The sequence below is a fragment of the Phoca vitulina genome, unplaced genomic scaffold (genome assembly GCF_004348235.1).
Source record: "Phoca vitulina isolate PV1807 unplaced genomic scaffold, GSC_HSeal_1.0 scaffold20, whole genome shotgun sequence".
Lineage (NCBI taxonomy): Eukaryota > Metazoa > Chordata > Mammalia > Carnivora > Phocidae > Phoca > Phoca vitulina.
In genome coordinates, this window is record NW_022589723.1 from 192427 (window position 1) to 204148 (window position 11722).

Sequence of the window (11722 nt, forward strand, 5' to 3'; positions counted from 1 at the left end):
AGTCACCCTTGCCTTGTTCCTGATCCTAGAGGAAATATTTTCAGCTTTTCACCATTGAATATGATGTTTGCTATGGGTTTTTCATATGTGGCTTTTATTATGATGAGGTGGTTATTTTTCTATTCCCAGTTTGTTAAGTGTTTTTAATCAAGAAAAAGTGTTGAATTTTGTCAAATGCTTTTTCTGCATCTATTGAGATGATCATGGTTTTTTTCCCTTCATTTTCTTGATGTAACATAATACATTGATCGATTTTCGTATGTTGAACCATTCTTACATTCCAGGAATAAATTATATTTGGTCTTGGTGTATAATCCTTTTAATACACTGCTGAATTCTGCTGCTAATATTTTATTGAGGATTTTTGCATCAATGTTCATAAAGGTCATTGGTTAATAATTTTCTTGTAGCCTTTTTCTGGCTTTGATATCAGGGGAATGCTGGCCTCATAGAATGAGTTAGTGTTCCCTCCCCTTCAATTTTGGGGAAAGTTTGAGAAGGATTGGTATTAGTTCTTTAAATGTTTGGTAGAATTTATCAATGAAGCCATCAGGACCAGGGCTTTTCTTTACTGGGAGATTTTTTATTGGTTATTTAATTTTTGTACTAGTTATAGGTCTTTTCAGAATCTGTTTCTTCACAATTTAGTCTTGGCAGCTTTTGTATTTCTAGGTATTTGTTCATTTCATCTAGGTTATCCAATTTTTTGGTATACAATTGTTCATAGTACTCTCTTATCCTTTTTATCTCTGTAAAAGTGGTAGTAATATCCCCACTTTCTTCACTGATTTTAGTGATTTGAGTCTTCCCTCTTTGTTTCTTAGTCCATCTATGTAAAGCTTTGTCAATTTCTTTGATCTTTTCTTTCTTTTCATTGACATTCTCTATTGTTTTTCTTTTTTTTTTTAAGTTTTTTTTTATTTATTTATTCATTCGAGATACAGAGATACAGAGGGAGAGAGAGAATATGAGCAGGGGGAGAAGTAGAGGGAAGGGGAGAAACAGGCCCCCCACTGAGCAGGAAGCCTGATGCAGGGCTCCATCCCAGGACCCTGGGATCATGACTGGAGCCAAAGGCAGACACCCAACCATCTGAGCCACCCAGGTGCCCCCTCTATTGTTTTTCTATTCTCTATTTCATTTGTGTTCTTATTTTTTATTATTCCCTTCTGCTAACTTTGTATTTAGTTCGCCTTTTTCTAGATCCTTTAGTTTTAAAGGTAAGTTGTTTTTATAATTTTTTAAATAATGTTTTTAAAGTTTTTTTTAAGTGCTCTCTACACCCATCATGGGGCTTGAACTCACGACCCTAAGATCAAGAGTTGCATGCTCTACCAATTGAGCCAGCTAGGTGCCCTGGTAAATTGTCGATTGAGATCTTTCTTGTTTTGAGTTTGGTTTGGTTTGGTTTGGTGTGTGTGTGTGTGTGTGTTTCTTTTATAAGTAATCTCTACACCCAATGTGGGGCTCCAACTCACAACCCTGGGATCAAGAGTCACATGGTCTATCAACTGCACCAGCTAGATGCCCCAAGATCTTTCTTGGTTTTTAATGTAAGCATTGATAGCTCTAAGTTTCCCTCTTAGCACTACTTTCACTGTGCCCCATAAGTTTGGGTATGTCATGTAGTTTTCATTCATCTTTAATTTTCTAATTTCCTTTGTGATCTTCTTCGGTCCATTGGTTGTTTAAAAGTGTATTGTTTAGGGACGCCTGGGTGGCTCAGTCGGTTAAGTGTCTGCCTTCGGCTCAGGTCATGATCCCAGGGTCCTGGGATCGAATCCCGCATCGGGCTCCCTACTCCGCGGGGAGCCTGCTTCTCCCTCTGCCTCTGTCTCTCTCTCTCTGTCTCTCATGAATAAATAAAATCTTAAAAAAAAAAAAAGTGTATTGTTTGGGGGCACCTGGGTGTCTCAGTCAGTTAAGCGTCCAACCCTTGATTTTGGCTCAGGTCATTATCTCCCAGCATCTGGCTCCATGCTCGGCAGGACGTCTGCTTGCGATTCTCTTCCTCTCCCTCTGCCCCTCCCCCCACCCATGCACACAGGCTCGCTCTTTTTCTCTCTACAGTAAATAAATAAAATATTTTTTAAAGTGTATTATTTGGGGGCACCTGGCTGACTCAGTTGGTAGAGCATGTGACTCTTGATCTCGGGGTCATAAGTTCAAGCCCCACATTGGGTGTAGAGCTTGCTTAAAGAAAAAAAGTGTGTTGTTTAATTTCAGCAATTTTGTGAATTTTCCAGTTTACAGTTTTCCTTTTACTAACTTCTAACAATCTCATTATGGTCAGAGAACATATTTTGTGTAGTGTCTATCTTTTTAAATACATTGAGACTTAATCTGTGGCCTAATATATGCACTTAAGAAGAATATATATTCTGTTTGGGGGTAGAATATTCTGTATAGTCTATTAGGTCTAATCGGCTTATTGTTGTTTAAGTCCTCTATTTCCTTATCTTCTGTTGTTCTATCCATTTTGAGTGGGGTATTGAAGTTTCCAACTATTATTGTAAAACTATTTCTCCCTTTAATTCTGTCAGGTTTTGCTTTATATATTTTGATCTGTCATTATGTGCTTAAATACTAATCATTGTTACATTTTCTTGTTGTATTGAGTCTTTTAATGTGTAATGTCCTTCTTTGTCTCTTGTAACTTTTTTGTATTTAATCTATTTTGTCTGATATTAGTATAGTTACTCCTGCTCTCTTTTGGTTACTATTTGCATGGAATATCTTTTTCTGTTCTTTCACTTTCAGCCTGTTTGTGTCTTTGGATCTCTAGTGAGTCTCTTTCAGACACTTATAGTTGGATCATGTGTTTTTATCTATTCTGCCAATCTGTCTTTTGATTGGAGGTTTTAATCCATTTATATTTAAAGTAATTACTGATAAGGAAGAACTTCTGTCATTGACATTTTTTCACTTTTTTAAGATTTTATTTATTTTAGAATGAGAATGAGCAGGGGGAGGGGCAAAGGGAGAGGGACAAGCAGACTCCTCACTGAGTGAGTCCAACGTGGGGCTCGATCCCAGGACCCGAGATCATGACCTGAGCCAAAGTCGGATGCTTGACAGTCACCCAGGCACCCCTGAAATTTTTTTCTAAGATTTATTTATTTATTTTTAGAGAGAGACTGCCCCTAGATGGGGGGAGGGGCAGAGGGAGATGAAGAGAGAGAATCTCTAGCAGACTCCCCACTGAGTGTGGAGCCTGACACAGTGCTCTATCTCAAGACCCCAAGATCATGACCTGAGCCTAAACCAAGAGTCAGATGCTCAGCCAACTGAGCCACCCAGGCACTCCTCTTTTTTTTTTTTTAAGATTTATTTATTCTTCTGTTGTTGAAGTTTATGTGTCAAATGTCAGTGTCTACAAATAAAGTTTTATATAATGCAGCCATGCCCATTTTATGTGTATTGTTTATGGCTGCTTTCATGTACAATGGCTGACTTGAATAGTTGCAACAGAGACTGTATGGCCCTCAAGACCAAATATATTTATTATCTGGCCTTTCTAGAAAAAGTTTGCCAACCTCTACTCTAGACCTTTCAATACCAAGGTGACTTGGGAGCTATAGAGATCACCACAAACATCTGGGGTTAGGCAGAACAGATCACATTTAAGGTATTCTCAGAAGACATAGACCATCTCTAGACATTGGGGAAAAAATTGGGAAAGTGGTTCAGGAATTCCAAAGATCAGACTAGCAGAAAAGAAGTCAAACCAATCTCAAAGCATTCAAAGAAACAGGACCAAGAAATACTAGTAAAGGGGCGCCTGGGTGACACAGTTGGTTAACCATCTGTCTCTTGGTTTCAGCTCAGGTTGTGATCTCAGGATTGGGAGATTAAGCCCTGCATCTGATTCTGCCCTCACCACAGAGTCTGCTTAAGACTTTCTCTCCCTCTTCCCCTGCCCCTACCCCCTGTTCTCTCTCTCTCTCTCTCTCTCTCTCTCTCCCCCTCCCTCCCTCTTTCTCTAAAATAAATAAATAAATCTTTAAAAAGTAAAAATCACTGCTCAGTGACCATGACTTATGATATTGTAAATGATAGCTAGATTGGATGGTTTCTCATGTTCCTCTACCCCTGAGATTCTATGTTTCTCCTACACTATCAGATACACGTTAGCACCTTAGTAATTCTAACAAACGAGTTTCATAACATGTGAATGTGCCAATAAGAAGACCTCCATGACTAGTAACAACCACACTAGTTTTTTGTTTTTTGTTTTTTCTAAAACTTCTTTTTTGGAAGAGAAAAGAAATCACAGATATGAAATCATCCACAAGCCTTATGAGCCCCACAGATTTTGTCCCAGCTGATGTTACAAAATTGGAAAAAACTAGAAACTAAGTATCCCAGGAAACAAAGCATAGATACTTGTCTTGTCTCATCACAGGGGTCACATTACAATATTCCCCAAGCTACAGGTCTCACATACGGTAATCGACTGGGGAAAATAAAAGAAGTAACAGAACACAAGGGAGACCAACCTTAGCAGTTACCTTCACTGAGGGCCACAGCTCTTCCCCCAGCATAAGGCAATTGGAAGAGGACGTTTACAAATAAACAAGCAAATAAATCAACTCTCAGTAATTTGGTCCTTCATTTTGATCCAGCCAGAACTGACTAATTAGGTCTTCTGCCATGAGCTCTTCACAACAACTACTGTTGACCCTGTGGGATCCAAAACCATTGAAATCTCTCTAGGAACAGATTTATATCCCATCTCTCAGACTGAAAGAGGGTTTTCTGTGGATACTGACACCTCCAGGTGAAGGGGATTCTCTCTCCCCCAAGTAACACCTGCCATTGTTTTGTCCCATTTTCCAGAATTAATCATCACCCACAGGATTTGAACACTGATGTGAAGAGCTGAAAAGAGAGGAAGATAAAAGGAAGATACTCCCAAATATAGATGAACACAGAGTAAATTTCAGATATAGATAAATGTTGGGTCCAAACACTGTGCAAAGGATTTCTCCACTCTCAGTCACTTCATCTCTCAATGTCTTTCCTTATCTATTCAATAGATTTCTTTTTCTGTTCTCACAGAAATTTTCTTTACTACTGTTAAGACTATGCAGCTACCATTTAGCTACTTTATTATCAAGATAATACTATTTCCACAAGACTTTTATTGGTTACATATTTATCCAAAGCTACCTTTCTTCAGAGGTTCATTCACTGCCTAGATTGCATACCAACCAGAGAAGGTAAGACTATCTTGAGTTCTGTGGTGGTTTCATATCTGCTCCTTGCTGTTTGTTCCTTATCAGGTCCCTTCCCCCACCTGTAAGACAGAATGGATACAAGTAAAATTGTAATCTCATTTCTATGTTCGTGAATATGTTAGACACATCAAATTCATTGCTTTAACAAGGGTTTTACATGTTAATGGAAATGTTTTATCTCATTTCTCAGACTTAGTAATTCAAATTTTTCTCATCTCATTGCATATGTATATATTCATTCTAATGTTGTTCTTCTAGATCATTTTCCAATTTATGTGTCTTATTAGAAAATTCAGAAACTGGCAATAGATCATCTAAGTTTTCTAAATACTTGAGATGCTTTTTTAAAAAAATATTTTATTTATTTATTTGAGAGAGAACTTGAGTGGGGGTGGGGGTGCTGTGGAGATCAGAGGACGAAACAGACTCCCTGCTGAGCAGGGAGTCCAACACAGGGCTCAATCCCAGGACCCTGAGATCATGACCTGAGCTGAAGTCAGACACTTAACCGACTGAGCCAGCCAGATGCCCCTGAGATGCTTTTTATAAATTAAAAGAAAGTCTATTGAGTTGATTATATTAAAAAAAAAAAAAAACTGGTTGGTTGGTTGGTTGGTTTATATTTACTTCATGGTTATTTGAGAGATAGGTGACTAGAGTTAGGTATGTATTTGGGACCAGAATTAAGCAAAAATCATCTGCCAAAATGGGGTCAAGCCTGTGCCCTTTGCCCCATTAGAAAAGATACCTGATTCCTTGGGCAAATCAGTCACTAACAAATTTTTAATGATCAACTTTATAGGTGTATATAATCCTTTTGTGATCCACTAAAAATTCCCATATCTTTTTAAACTTGTTTATATTAGATGACTTTTTATATTTGCTATCCTATCACAATTCAAAAACACACTGCATAAATACCTTCACACTCTAAATCTCTGTAAAATGAAAATACTGCTAAGCCCCCAGGCAATGGTCTACTTTCCAAAGAAAGGCTCAGTGTGCTAGAATACCCGACAAGGAAAGGAGATGGTCCACTTCACAGATTCATACTAACAAATATTGACTCTTGTTTGATTTTAGAAATTGCACTTAATTTTACATCTAGGTTTAGAAATGGAGCAGCAACACCAGTTTAGAATCTTTGACAGAATGAACCATCAAACTCTTAAAATTGTTATTCAGATCACAGACAAAGCTATGGCCTCAGGACCCTGGGGATTAATATTTCCAATGAGTTCTAAAAACGTCTAATGATTTAGCGTCCTGAAATAACATGATCTACTAAATCATTTTGGCTTATTTGTTAAGAAAGTGTAGAAATACAGGGCGCCTGGGTGGCTCAGCCATTAAGCGTCTGCCTTCGGCTCAGGTCATGATCCCAGGGTCCTGGGATCGAGCCCCACATCGGGCTCCCTGCTCCGCGGGAAGCCTGCTTCTCCCTCTGCCACTCCCCCTGCTTGTGTTCCCTCTCTCGCTGTGTCTCTGTCAAATAAATAAAATCTTTAAAAAAAAATGTAGAAATACTACTGAACTGGAAACCGTAAAACCTAATCAGGGTCCTTACTCTAACACTATACAGCTGTGGGACTCCTCTGTCATTTAACTCCTCTGAGGTTCATAGGAACATACACAGATGTAACATGCCATCATTCTGGGAGTTCCTATCACCCTAATCCATGAAGATTTCATGACTGTCCTGTTCCTTTCTCTTTGTGCCACACTCTTCTTTTTCTCTGCACTTTTTTTATTAAGAGGATTTAATGCATGTCAGAGCTACCTCTGGGTTATTAATGACTCAGAGTAAGTAGAAGTTCATCCAGTGAATACCAAGGTTTATACTTGGAGATCTAGGATAATGGCAGTGCCACAAGGAAGATGGTCATAACAGATCAGAGGCAAAAAGGAAGCCGTCCTATTAATCTTTATAGCTAAATGAGGAAAAACTTATTAAATGGGTGAAAAACTTGTTAAAGAAATGGAGGAAAACTTAACTGCACCTGGAATGACATCACGCCTAATAAGGACAGTAGTACAAATAAAATTACATCCCATCCCCTCATTGCTCCCATTAAGATGGATCTAGGCACCTGGCTGGCTCGTCAGGAGGGCATGCAATTCTTGATCTCGGGGTTGTGAGTTCAAGCCCCACATTGGGTGTGGAGCTTACTCAAAAAAAAATGGAGGAAAGAAAAAGATGGATCTAAAATTTAAGGGCAAGATTAGGAAATACTATTCTCTCTAATTGAATACAACAAGAATTGGCACACAGAATTCCATGTGGACTGCAATTCCCTATCTACAGCAAATTTGGCCCAAAGAAATAACAATTCCTAGAGACTAATTCAGAGAACATCCCCTATTACAAACAGGAAAACAGTATGGAAAACAAATGAGGAAAAATGATTAGGGAAATTAAACTCAGGAAGAAAAGAATAAAACTTTGTCAATATAACACCACTACTTCCCAGAAGAAAAAAAAAAATATTGTATCTGAAGGCAAGATTAAAGAATCCCTGTAGATGAAGGTACTGTGTAATTTACCAGGCATAATTCGTTAATACCTATCACAGCCTAAATTAAGTGTGTCCCATCAAATACCCTTTGCTCTGATTCAAAACTTAGAAATACGCATCTGATTCATAATTTGATTTCCAGAGACCTTGATATTAGTAAGTGATTGCCGTGGGTAGTAAGCACACTGTTTCAGCCATGGGAGTGAGATCTCCCACGGTAAATTAACAGACTGGTTGTTTGATTTACAAGTCATTCTCTCAGGTATTGAATAATGTGAATTGGTTTCTGAGGGCCTGATTCCTCTAGGGAGAACTGACCAAATCAGGCTTCTAAATCTGCAGATTTAACATCAGACCTCTGTGACCCCAAAAAACTATAGCATCCCATGACAACCACCAGAGAAACCACCTGAGCTCATTCAGGCCAGGACTGCTATTGAGGAGTCATGAATGTCTCAAGGAGCTTGTATGGGAGCTTAAACCCTCTGCAGTTTCTATAGCTGGGGGGTGAAGAGGCCAGTGTCTGTAGCCCTGGCATCCAGAAGAGCTCTGTGGTCGACTTTTTGAAGGTCAACCATCACTGATTTCCTGCAACTAAAATTTTTTTTTTTTTTTAATCACAACTGCCATTCTAGTCACTTCAGGGGGGAAAAAAAAAAAAAAACACGACATGGGTAGAAGGATTTACTGCTGCCTTTTTAAAGTACTATAAGAGATCGTTAAATAATAAGAGCTAAGCTTTGACAGGGCATGGATACAGAAGTTTTAGAGTTAAGTGTTTAATGTAAGGATTGAGTAGAACTACCCATTATTGGTAAGTTTTCCAGAATTGGGTCCAGAGTTTCATTCCCCATCCTCAGAACCTCAATAAGGAAATGAAAACCCAGTGGAGCTGTGAAACATTCTCAGAACTAAGAGGCAAACTGATGACCCAGTTCCATTACAATATTCACATTTAGTGTTTCCAGCCAGCAGCAGGACCACATGTCCATGACATCTTACTCAAGGTTGCCACTTCCCTGCTCTTCACATTCATTTGAGCCAGAGCACAGGAGTGAAGTTAGAGGGAATCATTGATCAGAGAGCTCCTGACTTCTCTGTTAATCTCACTCCCTTCCTTCTGAGTGACAGGAATCATTCCAGAGCAAAATCAATCCATCTATCCATTTCAATTTCTTTAACATTTTACCTTAAGCCATGAGCTTAGATATTGGAGGATCATACAACTAAGGGGAGTTTTAAAAGGTCATTAATCAACCTTTTTCGTCAGGTGGTGAAATGCCAATCAAGAGGTTGGACCAAAAATTTAAAATAACTCCTCCACACTGAGAGCCCTACTCTAGCCATTTCTCCTCCTCTCCGTCATCCTTGCTTTTCCTCTCATCTCTGACATCTCACTACAGGCATCCCTCTTTGCTTCCTTTTCTCCTCTCTTCCTTTACCATATCCCAAGGCTACATTATTATATACAAAGACACTGAAATACATAGCACCAAGTACCAACCACAACTTTACTTATATGTTTACAGCCTCATGGGCATTCTCTTCCTTTTTTTTTTTTAAGGTGTGGGAGTGTTAGGTGTATGTGATGGAACAATGATTTTCTTTTCTTTTCTTTTTTTTAAGGTTTTATTTATTTATTTGACAGAGAGAGAGAGAACACAAGCAGGGGGAGTGGGAGAGGGAGAAGCAAGCCTCCTGCAGAGCAGGGAGCCCGATGTGGGGCTTGATCCCAGGACCCTGGGATCATGACCTGAGTCGAAGGCAGACGCTTAACGACTGAGCCACCCAGGCGCCCCTCTTCCTTTATTTTTTTAAGATTTATTTTTTGGGGGCGCCTGGGTGGCTCAGTCGTTAAGCATCTGCCTTCGGCTCAGGTCATGATCTCAGGGTCCTGGGATTGAGCCCCGCATCGGGCTCCCTGCTCTGCGGAAAGCCTGCTTCTCCCTCTCCCACTCCCCCTGCTTGTGTTCCCTCTCTAGCTGTGTCTCTCTCCATCAAATAAATAAATAAAATCTTTAAAAAAAAAAAAAGAACTTAGAGAGTAGACTTGCATAGCATCAAGACCTGTCACATACAGCTAGCCATTTAATCAAAATTCTATTCCATTCCCTCTACTACAAGAGGAGATAAAGAATTTCCTCATTTCCTTTTTGCATACTCCCCACTCTGTGTAAGTTTATGTCCTGGCAGAGATAAGAATGAGCCAGTGGATTCTGGAGGTTTCTGAACTGGCAGAGCATCTAAGATTGCCCACACAAGTCCTTTCCAGTAAACCCTTAATCTTTAGCAAAAGTGTTTGGGTGCAAACTCCTAGGAGCAAATTTTTCTGTAAAGTCCCAGAGAGTAAATATTTTAGGCTTTGCGGGCCAAACGCAACAACTCGACTCTGCCATCAGAACACCAAAGCAGCTACAGACAATATATAAATAACGGAGCACGGCTGTGTTCCAGTAAAACTCTATTTACTAAACAGGCCAACTCCTGCCATAGAGCATACTTCCCCCTATTTGTCTTCTCTACACATGAGAAAAGAACTTCTCTACCATTGTCCCCGGTTTTACGATATCTTTCTCCAGTTCTTCCTCACTTCCCTCTCACTTCCATGCTAACTCTTGTTTTGTCCATTCTCTAGGTAAGATCTCTCCAGAGGATGGAAAAAGTCAACAGCACATTGTTGACTGAGTTCATTCTCACAGGAATTCCCTACCCTCTCGGGCTAAGAACGTTCCTGTTTGTGTTCTTTTTGCTAATTTACATCTTGACTCAGCTGGGAAACCTGCTTATTCTAGTCACTGTCTCGGTGGACCCGCAGCTCCATGCCCGTCCCATGTACATCTTTCTTGGTGTTCTCTCCATCATTGACATGGGCATCTCTACCATCATTGTCCCTCGCCTCATGATGAACTTCACTTTAGGCATTAAACCCATCCCATTTGGTGGTTGTGTGGCTCAACTCTATTTCTATCACTTCCTGGGCAGCACCCAGTGCTTCCTCTACACCTTGATGGCCTACGACAGGCACCTGGCAATATGCCGGCCCCTGCGCTACCCTGTGCTCATGAATGGCAGGTTATGCACCATCCTCGTGGCTGGAGCTTGGGTGGCAGGGTCCATCCATGGGTCTATCCAGGCCACCTTGACCTTCCGCCTGCCCTACTGTGGGCCCAACCAGGTAGATTATTTCTTCTGTGACATCCCTGCAGTTTTAAGGCTAGCCTGTGCTGATACAACAGTCAACAAACAGGTGACCTTTGTGGACATTGGAGTGGTGGTTGCCACTTGCTTCTCCCTGATCCTCCTCTCCTATGTACAGATCACTCAGGCCATCCTGAGAATCCGTACAAATGATGGGCGGCGCCGGGCCTTTTCAACCTGTGGAGCCCATGTAACCGTGGTCACTGTCTACTATGTGCCCTGTGCCTTCATCTACCTTCGGCCTGAAACCAACAGCCCCCTGGATGGGGCTGCTGCCTTATTTCCCACAGCCATCACCCCTTTCCTCAACCCCCTCATCTATACGCTGCGGAACCAAGAGGTAAAGCTAGCCCTGAAGAGAATGATAGGAGCCCCCGGGACGAAGAGTAAGGTTTGAAAGTGTCTACAGTTTATTCTAATGCTTACATTTCAGTGAGACTTTTATTTTTTCTTCTTGTTTTTCTCTTTTATGTAGCCATATAATATCCATACAATAAGATCAAACACAGTTTTAAGTGAAATACTACTTTCTAGCAGTTCCTTGGTGTCCCCTTCAGATAAACAACTCTCAGCTGCTCCAACAACAGAAAGTGAGACCACGGTCACTCAGAAGATAACAAAAGCTGGCACACTTAGACATTCAGAGGATTCCTAGAACAAAAGCATCTAATGGGCTTTTCAGCTCCTAGGCTTACATTGGTCAAGCTTAAGATGGACTATAGAGCTTTTGATGGGAGAATGTTTTTCTGTTCTGTTCCAATTGGATAT

General features: G+C 40.3%; 1 protein-coding gene across 1 annotated transcript; it reads left to right on the forward strand.

Moving 5' to 3' along the window:
• The first annotated feature begins 10409 nt into the window (after positions 1–10409).
• On the forward strand, positions 10410–11351 carry LOC116640186 (olfactory receptor 10G3). The gene has a single exon (XM_032416975.1). The coding sequence runs from the start codon at positions 10410–10412 to the stop codon at positions 11349–11351; it is 942 nt and encodes a 313-aa protein (XP_032272866.1).
• The last annotated feature ends 371 nt before the right edge of the window (positions 11352–11722 follow it).